Genomic DNA, 21,376 nt, shown 5'->3' on the forward strand with positions numbered 1-21,376 from the left:
AATACTGGGCAGGGAGAGGGGGCGCGAGCGCAGGTGACGCCCCAGCAGCACCTCTGCAGGGCTCCCAGCTGTTCCTCCACCTGGAAAGGGTCCGAGGGCGCCCGGCAGCTGGAGGACGCCCGTCCCGGCCGACACCGCTACACCTGGGGACACCCCCACGTGGACACCCCCGGCCGGACCCCGCCCTACCTGCTGCGCCCTGCGCCGCGCCCCGCACCCCGCCCGCCGAGGCCGAGGCCTGCGTCCGCCGGAAGCGCCCGCGGAGTCCCCGCAGCGCCGCCCGCACCGCCATCGCCGCCATCGCCGCGGGGCCTCGTGGCCGGGCTGCCCGCCGCGCTGCCTGCGCCGCCCGGGGTCCGCCAGGGCGAGGTGAGTGCGCGCGGCGGCCGCCCCCGGGCAGAGCCGACCTGCTGCGGGGTCCGACCTGGTCCCCCTGGGACGGGGATCCGGGCCGGGCGGGGGCACTTCGACCTTGGGTGGGGGTCTCTGGACCGGAGTTGGGGATTCTGTTGGGGGGGGGGTTCGGACCCGGATCAGGGGTCCGACCTTGGGTGGGGTCTCTGGGTAGGAGTTGGGGGAGGGGAAGCAGACTTCACTGAGGGAGTGGGAGCTCTGTGCTGGGGGGCAAGATCCGACTTGGGGACAGGGGTCCAGACTGGGGTGGGGTCTCCCACCTCCCGTGGGGATCCAAACTCTTGGGTGGGGGAGGCCTGCCGCTGGGGGAGGGCCCTGACCTGGTGACTGATTGCAGAGTCACGCCTTGACTCCCCGTAAGAGGGCCACCCTTGGCCTTGGAGCTGGATCGGAACCTTGGGAGCGGGATAGTGAGGCCCAGGCCCAGGCCCAGAGGGGCTCGGGGATGTCCCCAACAGGCTCTCTCTTGGAGGCCTTGGGGTACCCCAGGCCGTTCCCTTCACGGAACCGGCTGCCCCGCCAGGGAGGCCATGACAGTAGCCCAAGACTGTAGAGAAAAGGGAAGTCGCCCCAGGCCTGACCTGCTAACTTTTGGAGTTTCCAGCCAGGGACGTCTGTGTCCTTTGCCTGGGACTGAGCTGCCCTGAGTGCCTATGCCTCCCAGCTCGTAGGGGGGCCCTGAGGGGCGAGTCCTGTGAGGAGGGCAGTGTCATAGATGAACACAGCCAGACACTAGCTCAAGCGGTGAGGATGAATTCTATTCAGTAACTGCTGAGAGCAGGGGAAAGAGCTTGATATGCTCAGAGGAACTGGATGTGTTTTTTATATATATATTTTTTATTGATTTCAGAGAGGAAGGGAAAGGGAGAAAGAGATAGAAACGTCAATGATGAGAGAGAATCATTGATCGGCCACCCACTGGGACCTTCCTTCTCAGGGGTTTTAAAATCTGGGCATTTAGGGGAGGTCTTAGGAGAGGATCTCAATAGAATATTCATCTGCTTTATGCTGATGTACCAAAATGAGGTTTATTCTCTTAACCTCATCTATCCTTGGGTGTGGTTGGCAAATGGCACTAATTGGATTTCTGCTGTCTCCCTAAGTAAGGTATTTAAGCTATTTTCCCTCTGGTTGGAAAGAAGTGCAAACCATTGGCTCCCAACTGTGCTTGGAGGTAGGATTTACTAGGTGTCTAGAAACTGCTTGGCATCTAGACTTTCTAGATGGCTGCAAACGGCAGTTGAACTATCCGTCTCGGTTTCCCTCTGCTGCTTGTCCTGGCTGACTAGCTTGCTAACTGGCACTTATGGAAGTTAGTTTCCTCCCCTCCCACAGAGGCAGGGAGACAGGTGTGTCCTCAGTTATTGGCTGGAAGAGGCAGGCACCTTAAGGGAGGGATGGGGTCCTCCTGGGGATGGATGGATGCAGCCTTGAGCTGTTAGAAACTGTGTTAGTATTTGTTCAAGTCTTTATAGGCCAAGGTTGAGGCCTAGTTGAGAAGAAGGCTCAGGTAGGGTTTGGTCAAGGAGAGAGTCCTTATCAAGTCCTGTTCTCGTTGAAGGAAAGAAGAATTAAAGTCCATTGCCTGTTTGGTCATCTTTTGTTCATTAAGGAACAGCTGAACCATCGTTTGGGACTTGGTAATAGAGTATATTTGCTGGATGGTGCAAGCAATCAGGCATGTAAAAAAAAATGTTTTTATTTATTTTAGAGAGAGAGGAAGGGAGAGGGGAAGAAAGGGAGAGAAACATCATTATAAGAAACATGTATCAGCTGCCTCCCTCCTGCACACCCCCTACTGGGGATTGAGCCTACAACCTGGTGGGGAATTGAACTGGCGACCTTCTGGTACATGGGGTGATGTTCAACCAACTGAGCCACACCAGGCCAGGGCATGAGGGGCATTGTTATGGAAACAGGAAGCAAAGCAGAGGTACTGACTGTAAACCCATTTTGTGACTCCTGAGGGCAGACAGTTGAGAAAAGTTTAGATTTGAGCTCTAAGGGTCTCTAGGTGGTGGAGTGAGGATGGCAGTCGCAATCCAATGGGTTTCTGGTGTGTAGTTTGAAAGTTTGTGGCGATGGCATAGACATCGGTGTCACCAGGTTCTATCCTGGAGCAGAGCCTGGAAGATGCAGGCGTTCCCAGGGACTTTCCGAGTGGCCTCTGCAGCAGTCACTCCAGTACAGAGCTGCCTGTACATGATTTGTTGTGGTGATGAGTTCTTTGAATTTTTTTTTTTTTAATTTTTTATTGATTTCAGAGGGAGGAAGGGAGAGAGAGAGAAATATCAATGATGAGAGAGAACCATTGATCGGCTGCCTCCCGCACGCTTGGGGATTGAGCCCACAACCCGGGCATGTGTCCTGATCCAGAATTGAATCAGGACCTCCTGGTTCATGAGTCCACCTCAACCACTGAGCCACCCTGGCCTGGCTTTGAAATTTATTTCAAGTTGTGAGGCTCTTTCAGGTCCTGAAGGAAGAAGGGCAGCTGCAATACAGCCTGAGTCCCAGTAAGGGTCTGGGCAGTCAAGTTTCAGATGCTAAGTCAGGAGGGAGGGAGTAAAATGGAAATATCAGTTTGGAGAGTTGGAGCCAGATATTGAAGGAAACTAAAAATGATTTGGCAAAGGCTGACAATATGTGTAACATGGCAGGACCCTTCTCCTTCCTCTGCAGATGATAAAATCTCGAAGATAGTGAACGGGACTGGTATCTTCAGGGTGTGTTATTTTTATCCACTGAGAAATTTATCTCTAGTCACTTTTTCCTTCTTGATCGAAGATAACCAGAGTTTTTTTTTAAAAAATAAGATAACCAGAGTAATTATTCTTGTTTCAAATAATTCTGGTGTCATTAAATTTGGCCTGATTTATTTATATAAGAAACGTCCAAACCTGTAGAGAATTTTTATGAGTTTATATGAGCCAAACTGCCAATTGCCCGGAAGCAACATCTCACAGGCTTGAGAAAATACTCCCGTGAAGGGCAGTTGGGTAGCTCATTTTATACGTTAGAATAAAAGGAAGAGATGTAAGGAGGGTTAAGGGGGCCAGAGAAAGCAAAGCAGGGGTGTGGGAAATCTCTGGGATTAGATAGAAAGTAAACCGGAGCCCTAGCCAGTGTGGCTCAGTTGGTTGGGGGTCGTCCCGTGCACCGGGAGGTTGGATTCCTAGTCAAGGGCACATGCCCAGGTTGCTGGCTCAGTCCTCGGTAGGGGATGTGCAGGAGGCAGCCTATCAATGTTGCACACTCACATTGATGTTTCTCTTTCTCTCTCTCTCAAAATCAATAAACTATTTTTAAAAAAGTAAACCGGAGAGACACACATTTCTTTTAGGTTGGTGGTTACAGCACAGCTATAATTAACATTTACAGCACATAGAGGTGGTGTGTGGGAAACAAGATAACAATGAGGATTTCCGTGGTCTTGTGCTCTGGTGCCCTGAGGGGTCTCAAAAAGAAGATTACTCTGATATTTCCAAGGTATGTTACCTTAAAGGCAAAAAACAAAACCAAAATAGACAGGCTTGCTCAAGATAAAGATTGACCTTTGTCAAGGAAGCTATGGGCCTTGACTGCCCGCCAGGACTCACTTTCAGTTAGGAATTTTTCTGTTCAGACCATCCTGCGTGGTTACTTCGGTCTCTGAGTTTGTAAGGCCCACCATTCAGGCCTCCCTTGAGCTTGTCAGGTTTCGTACTGGACCACTTTTACATCCACAAGTGCAGCAAGAATGGTAATTGGCCACATAGGCCTTTTAAAGTGTTCTTTGTGGAACTTCTTATGGGCATCTCAGATTAGATTTTTTTTAAATATATTTTTATTGATTTCAGAGAGGAAGGGAGAGGGAGATAGAGATCAAAACATCAATGATGAGAGAGAATCATCGACCGGCTGCCTCCTGCACACCCCCTACTGGGGATCAAGCCCGCAACCCGAGCATGTGCCCTTGACTGGAATCGAACCCGGAACCCTCCAGTCCGCAGGCCAACACTCTATCCACTGAGCCAAACCAGCTAGGGCTCAGATTAGACTTTTAAAAGCCTCTCAAGGCTAGGAAGCCAAGCCAAAAACTTACCATCAGACTTCCCCTAGAGATTTGCGTGAATTCTCAAGGTCTCCAAAATATCCTATGGTTCCTGGGCCTGCCAGTACATGACCTCCCTTGCTCACCAGAAGACTGGGAACCCTATTAAGGCAGGTACCACACCGTTTTCTCGAGAGGGCTTTGTGAGGCCCTGGCTCCATAAAGTCGACCATAGTTCCTTAAAACTGTCAAGGCCCGTGGCTTCCTTGACAAAGGTCTGATTCTATGCATCCTTTCCAAAGGATATTCCTTGGTAATATAACCAATGTTTTTAATTATGTCCTATCACAAAGAGGACAGATTCTTTTCTCTCTTTTTTTTTTTTTTTAAAGAATAGTTTATTGATTTTTAAAGAGAGGAAGGGAGAACCCTAGCCGGTTTTGCTCAGTGGATAGAGCCTTGGCCTGAGGACTGAAGGGTCCCGGGTTCAGTTCTGGTCACAGGCACATGCCCCGGTTGCAGGCTCGATCCCCAATAGGGGGCATGCAGGCGGCAGCAAATCAATGGTTCTCTCTCATCATTGATGTTTCTATCTCTCCCTCTCCCTTCCTCTCTGAAATCAATTTTTAAAAATATTTTATAATAAACAAGAAAGAAAGAAAAAGAAAACGCCTGTCAAATAAACCTAATTCATTTAACATCTCTCTTTATAAGGGAAAGAAACAAATCCTTTGAGATCTTCCAGGGACCCTCTGAAAAATCCCAAAGTCAGTTTGAGATCAAGAAGACTTCATTTAGAATTTGATTTTAGAAAGGGAACGTTGTCAAAAATGTCAAAAGGTTTGAACCTTTTTCTAAATAGGATCCCAGGTCATTGTGAAACAATACTTAGTTACCTGGTTAACCAAAGTGGCAATAAAAGACTTCAAAAGTAAATATAAGAGCAAACAACTGTAAAATAACCTTGGCTCTTTAGACAGTGAGAAGCCTGAGCTCTCCCTAGTAATGACAGGATGTGAAGTGACAACATGAAGCACAGAGGATGCGAGCTTTCTGGAGGGAGGATCAGCTGGCACAGGAGGAAGGAGGAGCAGAGGTGATGGAAGGAGACGTCTTACAGGAGCACTTTGGAGAGATCTGCCGTTTCCCAAAGAAGCCATTGAAGTTCCAAATTAGCCTTAGTAAAGCCATGCCAACCAGAAAGGGAGCGGGCAGAACTGGCACCAAGATGGGTGTAGTCAGCAAGGGTGCCATGGAGGGAGCAGGATCAGCTAGAGACACAGCTGCCTCCCCAGGAGCCAGGAGGGATTTCCAGCCCCGAGGAACCTTCCAGAGGAAACCTGGCTTCTCACCCAGCGTCAGAACGTATACTCAGAATCAGAACCAAAACCTGTCCTCACCACACTGCAGCAAACATTTGTCGGGAGCACTGGGTCAGGAGATGAAATCAGTACAAGGTACCAAAATGAATAGCAGAGGAGATAAGACATCTCCGTGGGTGCCGCCCTCCAGCCTGAGGCGTGAAATAAGGAGTCTCCTCTTCAGTTTCCGTAAGGGGACCGGGCTCAACCAGACACCTGCTGGGGTTTTGCTCAAGGTGCCCAAGAGCTGCCAGAAAGGTTGCTCCCAGTTCCCCAGCAGAGCAGGCTCTTGGGTTCTGTCATGCAGGCTGGCCTGCGGGGTGGATGGCCGAACATCCCTCCATGGCAGGCATATCCTGTCCCCACCACAGGATCCTGGCCAGCCCACCTGCTTTTGCCCCGAGATTGTCCCTTATATTCTGAGCTGGGACCTTTCTTCTGTCACTCCTGCAGCCAACCGAGTAAGTGACATCCTGCCCCTCCCACAGGCGTCCAGAATGAGTGGGAGGCAGAGACTGAGGAGGTGTCGACAATGTGGGATCTTTGCAAAGGGGCCGAAGGCATTTCTAGTGATCTTTTACAGGTTTTTTAAATGAGCCTAGGAACCAGGTCATATAGTTAGTTCATCTTTTTATTATTATTATTATTTCAGAGAGGAAGGGAAAGGGAGAGAGAGAAACATCGGTGATGAGAGAGAATCATTGATTGGCTGCCTCCTACACGCCCCAAACTGGGGATTGAGCGCGCAACCTGGCAGATGCCCTGACCAGGAGTCGAACCGTGACCTCCTGGTACATAGGTCGACACTCAACCACTGAGCCATGCTGGCTGGACAATTCATCTTTTTAAAGAATTTGTAAGAGTCTCAGTAACATCCACTGGTGCTTACTTGCAATATGTTTATGGAAAATGTTTTCATTTCCTTTAAGGAAAGATGAGTGTCATCTAGGACAGTGGTCGGCAAACTCATTAGTCAACAGAGCCAAATATCAACAGTACAACGATTGAAATTTCTTTTGAGAGCCAAATTTTTTAAACTTAAACTTCTTCTAACAGCACTTCTTCAAAATAGACTCGCCCAGGCCGTGGTATTTTGTGGAAGAGCCACACTCAAGGGGCCAAAGAGCCGCATGTGGCTCGTGAGCCGCAGTTTGCCGACCACGGATCTAGGATGTGTTAAATGTGAAAATGAATACTGACTAGCTGACAAAGTGATCAACTGTCTGGCTACCAAGCACAAAGTACCCCCAACCCCAGCCTCAGAGGCCCGTGGGCCAAGAGGGGCATGCCTATAGGGCGAGTGGAGCACCCCACATGCAGATGGTGGGGAGCGGGGGGGCTGGACATGGGTGAAGTTTCACTGTGCGTCAAGCTGGATGTGGCAAAACACTTTTGTCACAAAGGATTACAGAGTTAAAGGTCCAGGGGTTGATGGCTCTGGGTGTCAGTCACCCATCTGCCTGCCCCCTACCTCTGAGGTATTGCAGGGAGAATACTAAGAATGGGCTTATACAAGGAAAGTTTAGGGGGGGGGGGTGCGGTGTGCTATTGTGGTTTTGGGAAAGGGCCTGGCCTGCCCCTCGTCCATGTCTGTGTTGTCTGAGATGTACGCTGGATGCACACGCTGGGCACGTTGAAAGGAAGCATGTGGGGTGGGCAGATTCTGCTGGGACAGGAAGACCCCTTCTGCTGCCTCTAAGAGGAGATGAGCGTGCACCCTGGAGGCAGGTGTCCCCCTAGGTGCGTGCAGGCCTGTGGGAGTCTGGATCATGGGCAGGCAGCAGGCGGCAGAGAGGCATTCCTGAGGGTCTGGTCCCCCGGGAGAGGGGAGCTTGGCTGCTCTTCTGGATCCTGCTTCCTATGGGGAATGGCATGTCCCTTCCCTTTCTGGGACAGGGAGTGCCAGAGGCAGGCCTGCTTGTGCTATTGGTTTTCCACTGTTTTATTTTTACCGTAGTAAAACATACATAACCAAGATCCGTGGTCGGCAAACTGCGGCTCGCGAGCCACATGCGGCTCTTTGGCCCCTTGAGTGTGGCTCTTCCACAAAATACCATGGCCTGGGCGAGTCTATTTTGAAGAAATGGTGTTAGAAGAGGTTTAAGTTTAAAAAATTTGGCTCTCAAAAGAAATTTCAATCGTACTGTTGATATTTGGCTCTGTTGACTAATGAGTTTGCCGACCACTGGCCTAGATCAACCAAAGGACTTGTATGCATGCATATAAGCCTAACCAATGGACACAGACAACAGGGGGGTGAGGCCATGAGTGGGGGGGGTAATGGGGGGATAAGGACACATATGTAATACCTTAATCGATAAAGAAATTTAAAAAAACATACATAACCTAAAACCATTTTAACATTTCTAAGTGTATAATTCAGTGGCATTGTTGTATAACTATTGCCACTATTTCCAGAACTTTCTCACCATTCCAAAAAGAAACTCTGGCCCTAGTGGGTTTGCCTCAGTGGATAGAGCGTCGGCCTGTGGACTAAAGGGTCCCAGGTTCGATTCCAGTCAAAGGGCACATACTTCGGTTGCAGACTCGATCCCCAGCCCTGGTTGAGGTTCACGTGGGAGGCAACCAATCAACGTGTCTCTCTCACATTGATTCTTTCTCTCTCTGTGTGTCTCTTCCCCTCCCACTCTCTCTAAAAAAAAAAAAAAAAAAAATCAGTGGAAAAATATCCTCGGGTGAGGATTAACAACAGCAACAAAAAGAAACTCTGTTCCCATTCAGCAGTAATTTCACCTCCCTCCAGCCCCTGGCAACCTCTATTCTACTTTCTGTCTCTGTGGATTTGCCTATTCTTTTTCATATAAGTGGAATCAGACAATATTTGTCCTTTTGTGTCTGGCTTATTTCACTTATATATAAACATCTTTATATATATATATATATATATATATATCCTTACCTGAGTTTATGCTGAGAGAGGGGGTTGTGGGGTGGGGGGGAGTGGAGAGAGAGAGAGAGAGAGAGAGAGAGAGAGAGAGAGAGAGAGATCGGTTTTCTTCTGTATGTGCCCTGACCCAGGACTGAAGCCAAAACCTTTTTTGGTGTACGGGACAACACTCCAACCAACTGTGCCACTCTGGCTGGGCACATAATGTCATCAAGGCCCATCTATGGAGCAGCATCTATCAGTATTTCATTCATTTTAGTCACTAAATAATATTCCATTGTATGATAGACCACATTTTCTCTTCCATTCATTCAGCGATTGATGGACGCTTGGGTTGTTTCTGTGCTTTGGCTATTGTAAATAATGCTGAGGCTGTCTCCCGGGAGCAGACTGCCCTCACCCTCAGCTCTTTCCAAGGGCAGAGCAGCAGGCGCTCAGGTCCCAGGGCCCAAAACAAGAGGAGCTCCTGTGTTTACTAGTAATTTCCCCACAAAGGACTCCCAGGGCAAAATCCCAGGTCAGAACATCTGCAAGCTCTGGATGGCTTCCCCTGTGGTGTCTGTGTGATTTTATTTTTAACTAGAGGCCCGATGCACGAAATTCGTGAAAGAGTAGGCCTTCTTGCCCCGGCTGCCAGCACCCGGCTTCCCTCTGGCACCGGGGACCGGGCTTCCCTCGGGCTGCCAACAGACACTCAGGACCCGGGCTTCCCTCTGGCTGCTGGCAGGCACCTGGAACCCGGGCTTCCCTCGCAGTCCCGGTTCATCCAGAAGGAAGTCCGGAAGGATGTCCGGTCTAATTAGCATATTACGCTTTTATTATTATAGATGGCATGACTCTGTTTCACACTTCTGCCCTTTTGTTCTGCAAGGCTCTGGGCGGACCTCGACTGTTCTCTCCCAGGGCTGGGTGGGTGTGACCTCGTCCAGCGCTGCTGGGCAACTCAGAGCAGGAAGGTTTAGGAACAGGGTGGTCCTGCAGTCAGGGAAGTTTAGTGGGGTTTCGGTATTAGAAGGGGAGGTGTCCATTGGGAGGCAGTGTGGCCAGTCACGCATGTTCAGCTGGTGGCCAGGGGCAACGAGTCCCTCTCTCTAGGGTTGCTGGAGGACCAGATGAGGTGGGCATGAAGCCCATGCCCCTAGGCACTGCATGGGGGTGGGGGATAGTACCTTGAGTGTCTCCCTGAGCCCCATGCCCCTGGCCCAAGGGGGCCCTGGAAGAGCCAGTGGGAGGTGGGCATGACAGATGATGAGGAAGCATGACAGCCCCTGCACAGTGGGGCCACTTCTGCCCTGTTTAGAGCTGCCCTGCCTGTCAGGCATGCCACCCGCTCCTTACAGGAAAGGGGAGGGGCTACAGGCCACCCCACAGGTGGGGCCCTGTCTGCACCCTTCTGCAGAGTTATGGATAGACAGACCTAGAGATAGAGATTTAAAAGCCAGATTCTTACACAATTCGAGTATTAAGGGGATTGAAATGTATAGTTCACGATCTCAGAGTTTGCCAAGTTTAAATTCACTATTTAAGCAGAATATTTCTTCTTAATTAAGATATTTATTTTTAACATTTACTAGGATTTTTTTAAATACAGAGAATAAAACAAAATGGCCCAGGATCTCACCACCCAAACACACTAATCATGATAGTAACAATAAATAAAGAAGCTGCCCTAACCGGTTTGGCTCGGTGGATAGAGCGTTGGCCTGCGGACTGAAAGGTCCCAGGTTCGATTCCGGTCAAGGGCATATACCTTGGTTGCGGGCACATCCCCAGTAGGGAGTGTGCAGGAGGCAGCTGATGGATGTTTCTCTCTCATCGATGTTTCTAACTCTCTATCCCTCTCCCTTCCTCTCTGTAAAAAACCAATAAAATATATTTATAAATAAAGAAAGAAAGAAAGAAGCACAGGTGTGGCTGGGAGCAGACAGGAGCTCAGTGAACAGTCCTGGGGATTCAGGTGGAGCAGGCCTCCTGCCATTGTCTCCTGTCATCTGAGCCCTAGAGGAGAGACACTGTCCTTATCCATCATGCCCTCTCCCTGTGTGATCCCCTCACCTGCGCTGTGTGTCCTGTCCCATGGGGGCCCGGGAACTTCCCCAGAAACAAGCCTGATTCACAGTCTGTCAGGCTGGTGAGGCCCAGGGTCACCCCACTCTGGTGCCAAGACCTTTCCCTGTTTCCCGTGTCTGCTCGGGGCTCCTGGCCTTCTGTAAGCTTCGTATTTGCTGCCTTAACTCATCTTTTTCTCCCTGATGGGTATGTGCTCTTTGTAACTAGCCTTTGGTCTTATATGTCACTTCTAAATTGAAAATTGCTTTCCTGGAAAATAGGCCTTGAGCAGAGTGGTTCATTCATTTCTCCTGCTTTTTATAAGGCATGGGTGCACGTGCCCTCATAACCCCGGCGGGGCCAGCGAGGACCAGAGAGACTGTCCCTTGTCTCCTGGGCTGTCGCCTCTCTGAGGCCTTCCGTGCTCTTTCCCCCGAGGAGGGAAGGTGGAGAGCAAGAATGGCTCCCAGGGTGGGCCCAGATATCTGGACCCTGGCCATTTTCAAGTTACAGTTTCCATTGGTGATTATCTCAAGGCAAAAGAACTCCCCAGCCCTGGCCGGTTTTGCTCAGTGGATAGAGCGTCAGTCTGCGGACTGCAGGGTCCCGGGTTCAATTCCAGTCAAGGGCACGTGCCCAGGTTGTGTGCTCCATCCCCAGTGGAGGTCAGGATGGTCCTGGGAGCAGGGGTGTGGAGCGAGGATTTGGGCCCATTGGTTGCGCAAACTTGGACCTGCTGAGCACTCAGCCTTGTGTAAATAGGCCATGTGGCCTGAGGGAACCTAGAGATCTGGTGTCCACACTCCCCTGGGTGGCGTCTCGGCTATGACGTTCATTCTCCGCTGTCCCGCAGCCCCCTCTTTCTCATGGTCCAGGGCGTTGGGGTTTGGGCCATCAGCTGTTCTTGAGGGGGTCTCCCCTCCCAGGCCCTCAGCCTGCCTGCTCTCCAGGGTGTGCCTTTCCAAGTGGGAGCTTCTTGGAGAGCAGGGTCCTGCGTGGCTGCCAGGATTCCAAGGGCCTTTCTTGTGAGTGACCACCCCCCTGGAGGAAGCTTCCCATAATCCTCTTTCTTTCGTCCTTTAAAATTGTAAGGTCTCCAGCCTGAAATCCGAGCATGCACCCTGCACACTTTGAAATCTCGGGACTAACCCAGCCTTGCCCTGTCTCCAGGGGCCCAGCTCCATGTGGCTGGCTCCTGACCTACTTGCCTGAGGGGTGGCAAGCCAGGGGAGGCCATCAGGCACTTGTAGCAGCAGATACAGCTGGCACATCTCACTTACACTGGAGTGCAGGTGGCAGGGCTGGCCTTCCTTGTCCAGAGAGAGCCTCAAGCCTTGGCCTGTGTGGCTCAGTTGGGTGTCCCATGCACCAAAAGGTTGCCAGTTTGATTCCTGGTCATGCCTGGGTTGCTGGCTCAATCCCCGGCAGGAGGCAGCCTATTGATGTTTTGCTCTTACATCGATGTTTCTCTCTCTCTTTCCCTTTCTCTTAATAAAAAAAATCTTCAAAAGTAAAAAAAAAAAAAAGAGAGATAGACTAGCCCCCTGTGCCTGGCCTGAGGACTGCCTGTGTCCTTATCTGGAAACTCACTTAAAGAACTACATGAGATCCCAGACTATTCTGAGTGGGCACCCATGTGGGCTGAACATAGAACAGGACCTCCCCTGTGCCAGCTGTGCCCCCCTTAGGGCAGTGGCTGGTCCCAGGCTGTCTGGGAAAGTGCCCAGAGAGGGGGACTGTGACCAGCAGGCCCCCAGGCAGGACTGTCGCACACACCTGGACAGTCTGCCTGAGGATTCATCCTTAGCCGGAAGCTCTTAGCGGGGCGGATTGGGCCTATGCTCTCCCCTGGCACTGGGGCACTTGGTCGAACTCTTGAACCTTGGGCCCCCATCAGCACAAGGGGGACAATGGTAGTGTTGTAGGCAGGCAGTGGGAAGGCAGGAACGGCAGCAGGTGTTAGACCGGTGGGGTCAGCAACCTCAGTACTTGGGTTCTGGCTAGGAAAGAATTGAGACCAAAACTCCAACTAGAAGACAGCATTTATTTGGCAAATCACAGAGGGAGAAGAAGTCATTCCTAGAAGAAATGGGCTTAGGAAACTAGTTATGGGAGTCAAGGAAGGGCCCTTGGAGCTTGGGAATGAGGAAGCTAATGGCAATATGTCTGGGGCAGGGAGGTGGGGAGAGAGGAAGGGACAGGGTTACTCCTAGGAGGGGGAGCTCCCTGGGTCCTCCATCCTAAGGGTTTTAAGGGCTGTGATTTTAGGGGAGATCCCAGGAGAAGAGCTTAATAGAATATTCAGTAGCTTTCCAGGTGTGTCCACTCAGTGGTCTCCATCGATTGATTGGCCGGCACCAGGCCAGGGGGTCATTATTCCATGCAGCTGGTCCTGAGGTCAGCCATGGCTGGTTCTGTTGCTTCTCTGGGCCTGGAGCTGAAAAACAACTGAGGCCTAGATGTTATTATCTCTAGGGAGGAAAGGTCAAGGGGTACAAACGTCATGACCAGGGTATGCTAGGGGAGAAAAGGTTACCCTGAGGGGAGGTCCCACCCTAAATTGCTAGGCACCTGGGGCTTTCCACCCTGATGACCTTCTGTACCTGACCTCCTTGCTCTGCTCCTGTCTAACTGCCTACAACAGTAGCACCAACAAACTGAGGAGAAAGTGGGAGAGCCAGGAGGTCAGGTCTGCACTAACTTGGGGGGACTTGAGCCCCCAGCTGGCTTCAGGACTGCCTGGCCAGCCACAAAGCACTGAAGCCGGCCACCCTCCCCTTGACTCCCTCCTCCTTCTTTCTCCTCCCCCACCCACCCCCGCCCTATCTCAGATGCTGGAGGCCCCACCCCTGCTGTTGGTAGCCTTTTTATTGGGCCTATCCCTGCTGGGGTTGCTGTTCTTCCTGCCACACAGTGGCTTGCTTTTCATCGGCTGGAACGAGTTCGTCTTGCAGCCCATCTACAACCTGCTCATGGGTGACAGCAAGGAGCAACGCATCCTGCGTTACGTGCTGCAGCATGCCGTGGCCGGGGACCCACAGAGCGTGCTGGAGGCCATCGACACCTACTGCTCACAGAAGGAGTGGGCCATGAACGTGGGCGACAAGAAAGGTGGGTGGCCTGGCCAGCAGGTAGTGAATATAGGGAGGGGGACCCCAGGCCAGGCAGCACAGCCCATACAGGAGGGGCCTACTATCACCCCATTTCTGCGTGTTGGGGTGGGTGCTCATCTGGACTCCTGGGGGCCTAAGCCACCTGTCCAGCCAGGGGTCAAGGCTGTGCAGAGACTCTAACACCCATATCTCTGTCCCTGTGGGGAGGGAGGGACATTTGATAAACCCCTCAGGAGGCCACTGCATAGGGTCCCCCCTTGCCACAGACCAACAGCCAGTATTAGAGGGGACAGCAGTGGCTCCATGAGGCCCCATACTCACACGCCATCCCTCAGAGCCCGGCTGGTGCAGGGTGGGCAGTGGGTTCCTGGGTGTCCCTGCCAGGCATGAGGGTGCAAAGAGCTTCTTGGACTCTGCCCAGCCCAGGCATTGGTTGCCTCTTGACCTTGGACTCCAGCATGGAATGTGCTGTGTTGCACATCCTGAAGTCCAGCCCTGAGGACAAACGTGACAGCTACTGTCTGGCTCCAGGGAGCCAGGCAGGCCCTGAGTGTGGCCCCTGGGTGGGGTGGGGGTGGGGGGGTCTTCCACAGAGGGCAGCTCTGGGTTAGGGCCAGTACGAGTCAGCTAGGGACATGGAAAGAGAAGGGCCAGTGTGTGGAAAGGCAGAGGCCTGAGGTACCATGGGAGTTTGGGGGGTCTGTACTGTGGGATGGGGCCATGGGGGAGGGCTGGGGGCCAGGACTGGGAGTGGGTGTCCTCCTGCCTGCGCTCACCCCTGTCCACCCCTGAAGGCCAGATCATGGACGCAGTGGTGCAGGAGCAGCGCCCCGCCGTGTTGCTGGAGCTGGGGGCTTACTGCGGCTACTCGGCTGTTCGGATGGGCCGCCTGCTGGCACCTGGCGCCCGCCTGCTCACCATCGAGCTCAATCCTGACTACGCTGCCATCACCCAGCAGATGCTGGACTTCGCCGGCCTGCAGGACAGGGTACGACACCTCCCCCCGTGACCGATGTGGACACTGACGAGCCAGGGGTGGGTGGATGGGACGGGGAGGCCTGGGGTCTGCCCTGCATGGTTCAAGACCACATTTATCCCGGTGCAGCCAGGCCTCAGAGCCTCCCGGGCCAGGTTTCACGGGCCTCCAGCAGCTCCGTGAGGGCATCTTACTGCCCATTCCTCAGAGCAGGAAACCTCCTCAGAGGGAGGGGCAGAGGGGAGACTTGTGTCCCCAGAACCGCAGAGATACTGTCGGTAGACTTGCCTGGGAGTCCATGGGGGGGCGGTCTCTTTGACCCCCTGGGCACAGGCACTGATGGAGCGCTGTTGCAGGTAACGGTGATCGTTGGGGCGTCCCAGGACATCATCCCCCAGCTGAAGAAGAAATATGACGTGGACACGCTGGACATGGTCTTCCTAGACCACTGGAAGGACCGGTACCTGCCGGACACGCTCCTCCTGGAGGTGAGCTGTGCCGCCGCCCGGTGGGGATGCGCTGGCTGCCGGGATGCACGGGCTGCCCGGCCGGTGGGCCTCAGCCTCTGAAGAGCCAAGTGCTCCAGCGTAGCCCTGCCAAGGGGGGACTCTGGGGGCCACAGGTGGCTCCTACTGGCCGCCGGAGGTCAGGGAGCACAGAGGACTGCAGGAGGCCCTGGGGCAGGATGGAGACCAGAAAGGGTTCTGGCGGCCTGTGCCAGGGCAGCAGGTGGGGAGCTCCTGGACCAGATGGTCTGATCCAAAAGGGCACAGGGCAGAGGAGGCAGGAGGGAAGCAGCCTGGCGGTCGTGCTGGCTCTCCCAGCTGGATGGTGCCCGTTAGGAAACTCAGCGTCTCCTGCCCTTCTTCCTGGGGCTCCTTGCTTTGCACCCGCACCCCCCCCCCATGCCCCCACCGCCAGACTGTCCCAGCCCTCGGTGCCAGCTGCTCAGCCAGCACAAAGTGGTGACCAGTGGGCTGCCTTGTCTGGAGGGTGGAGCTTGGGGCCTGTAATGAGTTGACACGTGGCGCTTAATATTGATGCCCACTGCATTGGCCCTCCTGGGCGGTCAAGAGAACTCTTAGAAGCATCTTGGCCCTCATGGAGGGCTTGGGACACTCTGTCCCACCCCAGCCTCCCTGCCTGAGGGCCAGCCTGGCGCTGTCCCATGTTATCTGTCCCATGCTCACCCACCTCAGCTCCCCCACGGGGTGGACACTCTGCCCAGTGCAGGGACTGGGAGCACAGGAGCCACGGCTGAAGACTGGGCAGCACCTGGAACCCAGTGGTTCCGGTGGGTGTGAAAGGGCACAGAATGTTCCAGGTGTGGGCCGACTTGGGGCAGAGGGCCAGAGCTGTGTGTGGAGGGCCTCAAATGCCATATGGGTGGGGGCACAAGAGCTCTCAGCACATGAGGGTGAGGTTAGTGTCCAGGAAAAGATCCCTGTTGGGCGTGTAGAGAGTGGGGAGGGATGGCTGTGAGGAGGGGGTGCAGATGTCCCGAACCTCAGGAGGCAGTGAGTGCTGGTGGTGGAAAGTGGGGGGACCCTGGACTAGAAGTTGGACGGGTCCTGTGTTGGCTAAAACATGCCGACAATGAAGAGGTGACAAGGAGACAGGTGGGGGGAGAGGCTGTGCCCTAGGACAGAGTCTTCCTGGGGTCCCAGCCTTCCTGGTGGTGGCTGCAATTACCTCCAGCCTGTGGGCTGTGGGGGAGCCGAGGGCCCTCCAGCCAGAGCTCCGGCCAACACGCACGTATGAGGTCACGAGGCTGGGGCAACCCACGAGACAGAATTTGAACAGAAAGCATTCCTGAGCCTGGGGAGGTCCACCGGGCAGAGGGGCGTGAACCTGGAAATCAGGTATTCAGGGCAGAAAGCAGCTGGGCCTGTGTCACAGGGCGTGGGGAGGATTTCAGCAGCTTGCGTGTGGTGATAATTACAGGGCCTGCATTTACGGAAGAGCAGCAAATACTGCTATTTAGTAACTAGGAGACATAGTTTTCTCAGTGCTCCTTGTTCAAGGCTGGGAATTCTCTCAAAAGAGAAGCCACGAATGGGACCAGCTGTACTTTTCCAGCGTGTCTGCCGCCCCTCACCTGTGGCTCTGCAGGCCCCTGGCTCGTGCGGGGCAGGGCCAGCTACCCCTCCCCTCCGCTGGGAATAAGGGGCTGCCAGGGCGCCAGTTCAAAGTTGGATGGAGGCCTCAGTCACTTGGCACGTGGGTGTCTCCACGGGGCCGCTTGAGGTGTCCTCACAACGTGGCAGCTGGCTTCCCCCAAAGCCAGAGGTGAGAGAGCAAGAGACAGACACACAGACAGAAGGAGGGGCTGGGTGCCGAGTGTGACCTAGTCTGCGAAGCCACGCCCTGTGGCTTCTGCCTTCTCTTTGTTAGAAGCCAGTCTCTGAGCCCAGCCCATGTCCACCCCTGAAGGTCTGTGAACTGTGGACACAGTTTTAAAATCACCTCACACTTGGCACCCTGTGCTCACACTCCATTTCCTCCCCAGGCAGTTAGCACAGCCGCTTGCCCAGACTCTGAGCTTCTGGCCAGAAGTCTCCGGGGTCTGTGTCCTGTCGGGAGGCTGTCGTCTGGGAAGAGGCAGTGCAGGCATCGTGTCTTCCCCCTCATGCCCAGCTTCCTCGGGGATGGCTGGGCCCCAGCAGCCTCCACAGGTGGCCAAGTTTCCTGCCTCCCGTTCCTTCTCTCCTGGTTAACTGGGTGGCTTTCAGTGCCAGTGGTGCCCTGAGTCCCTCAGTGGGACCCTTCGGGGCTGGAGCCCCTGCTCCGAGCTCACTTTGTGCGCTTCCTGCCCCCCCTGAGCTGCCCTTCTGGGGCCTGGGCCAGGGGCACCTTTCCCGGGGTGCTCTTTTTTCGGTCTTTTAAGGCAATATTGCTAAAAGTTCTGTTCCTTCTCTTTTGGAAGGGAAAACACTCTATGATTCATAATGATACTTTCTGTTCATTATGAATCAGAGTGTTTCTAATGGGTTGCCCCAGCCTCGTGACCTCACATGTGCCTGTTTTCCGGAGCTCTGGCTGGAGGGCCCTCGGCTCCCCACAGCCCACAGGCTGGAGGTAACGCAGCCAGCACCACCAGGAGGGCTGGGACCCCAGGAAGACTCTGTCCTAGGGCACCACCCTGGAGGGGTGCAGAGTTAGTCTGATTTTCAGTCACTTGGAGATGCCCCACGTGTGTGGTCCTGTCGGCAGTTTCAGACACACCTGGGGTCACTTGTTTTCCATGTTTGGATTGCTTTTTTTTTTTTTTTTTTTTTTTTTTTTTACCCTAGTCCACCTGTCCCCCAAGGTAAACATTCCCCCTTAAGGCTTCCCATTCTATTGTTTCCTGCAATCTGAGCAGCCCCTCCCTCAGCTTAGGGGGCTGTGAGCACTGGAGGACCTAGGCTGTGTCCAGCTGCTCCTCCTTCCTTCTGCAGAGCCAGGCTCGGAATGCCAGCTGGCCGCCCAGGGCCCAGTGGCCGATGGAATGGGGCATGTCGAATGCTGGGGCTTGGTGATGTCCAAAGCAAATCCCTGAGGGGCAGGCGTGTGGGTGGGGAGATCTGCCTCTCCCCTGCCCCCCTAGCACAGCAGGGTCATCCTGGTCAGGCCAGATTGCACCTCCAGTGACCACCCCAAGAGCCACACACACGGGGCACCAGGCATTTTTCCCACCTGGAAAAGCTGCATTTTCTTGGCACTGGGTGATGAGGGACCCACTGGTTTTAGCACTGAGACCTGAATCCTGGCCCCATCATCACCTCCAGGCATCTTGCCAGCATTTAGTGAGCCTCTGTTGTGTACTGCACACAGTTCTAGGGGCCAAGGATGCAGGAGTGAACGGAGGAAAAGATCCTCAGGGCTGATGGGCTAGAGGTGGGACCTGCACTCAGCACAGCCTTCTTGCAGGGAACATGCTGGGGAGGAGGGCTGCAGAGAGACTCCTGTGACCCCAGGAGGTGAGGGGGCTAACCCAGGGGTCAGGCCAGCATATGGAGCCCCCACCTGGTCAGGTGCACCTGTCCTGCTGGTTTGGAGCAAACTTGATGGGCACCCCTGACCTTCACCCCCTCCAACTGTCTTGCCCCCTGCAGGAGTGCGGCCTGTTACGCAAGGGGACGGTGTTGCTGGCTGACAACGTCATCTGCCCGGGATCGCCGGAGTTTCTGGCGTACGTGCGTGGGAGCAGCCGCTTTGACTGCACACACTTCTCCTCCTTCCTGGAGTACTCCCAGACTGTGGATGGCCTGGAGAAGGCCGTCTACATGGGCCCGGGCAGCCCGGCACGGCCTTGACCGCCCACACTCCTCTGGGTCACTCGCCAAGCCTGGTTAGGAAGGTCATGATGGGTGTGCTGCTGCCAGCTCTGCTTCTGCAGTTCTGTCCTCAATGCCACACACTTGAGGCCTGGGAGGCCAAGGCCAGCCACACTGGCCCCTCTGCACATGGCTCCAGGCTGTCACACACCAACGCACCCCAGAGCCACCTGCTCACCATGCACCATCACTGCAATCAATCTGGAAGGGCATGTGTGAATACCAAACCAGGGGAGGTGGTGGCCATGTCTCACTCAGCCCACCAGCATTCCAGCAGGGTTTCTTACACGGACAGGCCCTTGACCCAGGAAAGGGGAAAGGTGGGAACATCTGGAAACTTGGGCTATGCGCTCAGTCTGTCCTTGAGCTCTGCAGTCACCAGGCGGCAGCAATGCCTCAGCGATGGCACTGTGACCAACAACACATCACACCTCTGATTCCTCTGAGTTTTTTCTTCTCCTTTTTAAGAAGGAAATGCAACTTCACTAAAACTGGCTGTTAACAATTTTATATATTGATATCACGACTAAAAGATACTAAAATAGTAATTAAAGATCCAAGTATTTAGATATGAGGTCAACTTTGTTTTTTTCAACCACTGCGCTGCTTTCCTTCCCCTGGCGCCCTCCATGTTGACACCAAACACACAGCGCTCCCCTTGACTGGCTGCTCCCCAGGGGCTCCCAGCCCCAGCACTGCCCCTCCAGTGGCCAGCCCAGGAGCCTGTCACAGCCCCACCTGGAAAGCTGCAGGCTGTCTCACCTGGGAAACCAGAACAGGGCAGCTGGCCACCCTTCACACCCATCTCTGGCCAAGCAGGTGTCGGGGAATGGAGGACTCGGCCCTGCAGCAGTGCCAGGCATGGCCTCCAGCACCTGGTCCCTCAGGGCCCTGGAGGCACATCCCCAGGCCCTTGTCTATGGAAGAGACAATGGGCTCAGACCAGGCTGCACAGCTGGTGAATAATGAGGTAGAGCTGATTTGTATCCACTAAATCCATAACTGCCTCCAGCCCCGGCCCTGTCCCTCCAATCCCAACCTCCAGACTGCTTGGACCTTTGGTCAACTCAGGGGAGCACCCTGTTCTGGGTGAGCCCCTCTATCCAGGACACCCCGCTGGGGCTCAGGGCCCAGCCAACCACCCAGGAGCAAGCCCACTCCCTTTGTATGTAACAAGGGGATTGAATCAGTCTGGGAGAATGTGTGTGGGAACCACCCAGGGGCCTGAGAGCTGAGATCCCTCTGAACACCTGGGGCCACCCCCCTCCCCCCTTCCCCTCCCCACCTGGCAAACAGGAGCAATCAGCTTGTGGGGAGAGATCTGAGCCATGAAAGAAGTTCCTTGGTTGCTTTTTTTAATTTTTTAATTTTCTTACAAAAATTTACGTGTTTCCCAATACAGTCTTATTTTGGTTTTGTTTTTAATGCTTTTTGTCAGTGTTTTTCTTCTGTTTTGAAGCACAAACAGCAGGCACTGAACAGCAGTCCCCCACTGCTGTGGAGGGTCAGTCCGGAAGGTGTCAGTCCCCGGGCTCTGGCAGACAGGGTGCAGAGGCTGCGCCAGGGCCAGTGTCACTTAGGGAGACTCCCACTGCACTGAGGTTCCACGCACCCAAGGCCAGGGTGGGGGCTAGAACAGCCTGACCCCATCTCACTGTCTCCAATCCTCTGTGGGATCAGCCCCCCAGAGCAGCCCAGTGGCTGGCCTGCCGGGGGAGGGGAGGGCAGGAGTGGAAACCCAGGGGATCCTCTCCACTCTTCAGAGTCAAACTCCTCTGAGCCCCCTTCCCTGCCCAGCTGCCTGTTCCCAGGGCCAGCTGCCCAGCTCTTCTGGGGCACTACACTCTCCTATTCTTCCAACCCCAAAGCAAAGCCAGGCCCCCTCTCCTGCCACCTCCCTGGACCCTGCCCTGCAGCCCCCCCAGTCTTCTCTCGCACTTGCACACAGCACCATGCACACAGCACCATGTCAGTAAACAGCTAACTCTGCCTAGGGAGTTAGGAGGGAGGGAGCGAGGGGGTGGGAAGGGAGGCATGTCCAGAAAGTCCAGCCTTGGCTCCGGCGCAGAGGCACTGCCGACCCCTGCCACCAGGGGGCTCCAAGCTCCAAGGCTGGGTCTGTGCAGGCTGGCCCTGGAGTTCCCTTCTTCCCATGATCAGATTCCTAAGAATGAAAAGCTGGGCCCAGGCCCTGAGGAGGGAG

The 21,376-nt window shown here is 54.2% G+C and overlaps 3 protein-coding genes across 12 annotated transcripts in view; 1 reads left to right on the top strand and 2 right to left on the bottom strand.

Annotated features, from left to right (window-relative positions):
* TXNRD2 (thioredoxin reductase 2) overlaps positions 1–310 on the bottom strand; it is a gene marked incomplete at its 5' end in the record, with an annotated part of 48,277 nt that extends 47,967 nt beyond the window's left edge. Inside the window, one exon of one of the 3 annotated variants that reach the window (XM_080650164.1) lies at positions 190–310. In XM_080650164.1, the coding sequence (XP_080506290.1) occupies positions 190–301 (112 nt within the window). Of the gene's footprint in view, positions 1–51 lie in introns of all 3 variants that reach the window. The other 2 variants (XM_080650165.1, XM_080650163.1) reach the window with 2 other exon arrangements.
* COMT (catechol-O-methyltransferase) lies at positions 20–20,596 on the top strand. 2 transcript variants are annotated; one of them, XM_080650166.1, is made up of 5 exons: positions 20–369; positions 13,597–13,876; positions 14,673–14,866; positions 15,211–15,342; positions 18,952–20,596. In XM_080650166.1, exons 2-5 carry the CDS (start codon positions 13,597–13,599, stop codon positions 19,150–19,152), a joined length of 807 nt encoding a protein of 268 aa, XP_080506292.1. In that variant the 5' UTR covers positions 20–369; the 3' UTR covers positions 19,153–20,596. The 2 variants fall into 2 exon arrangements, with proteins under 2 accessions (XP_080506292.1, XP_080506293.1); XM_080650167.1 differs by lacking the exon at positions 20–369 and adding an exon at positions 6,186–6,269.
* Positions 20,548–21,376, bottom strand: part of ARVCF (ARVCF delta catenin family member) — a 47,148-nt gene continuing 46,319 nt past the window's right edge. For all 7 annotated transcript variants that reach the window (XM_080650156.1, XM_080650159.1, XM_080650157.1 and 4 more), the window contains one exon: positions 20,548–21,364. Coding sequence is in view for 4 of the 7 variants with exons in the window: in XM_080650159.1 (XP_080506285.1) it covers positions 21,338–21,364 (27 nt within the window). In the remaining 3 variants the exon portion in view is untranslated. The remainder of the gene's footprint in view (positions 21,365–21,376) is intronic.

The sequence above is a fragment of the Plecotus auritus genome, assembly GCF_963455305.1.
Source record: "Plecotus auritus genome assembly, chromosome: 13".
In the NCBI taxonomy this organism is placed as follows: domain Eukaryota; kingdom Metazoa; phylum Chordata; class Mammalia; order Chiroptera; family Vespertilionidae; genus Plecotus; species Plecotus auritus.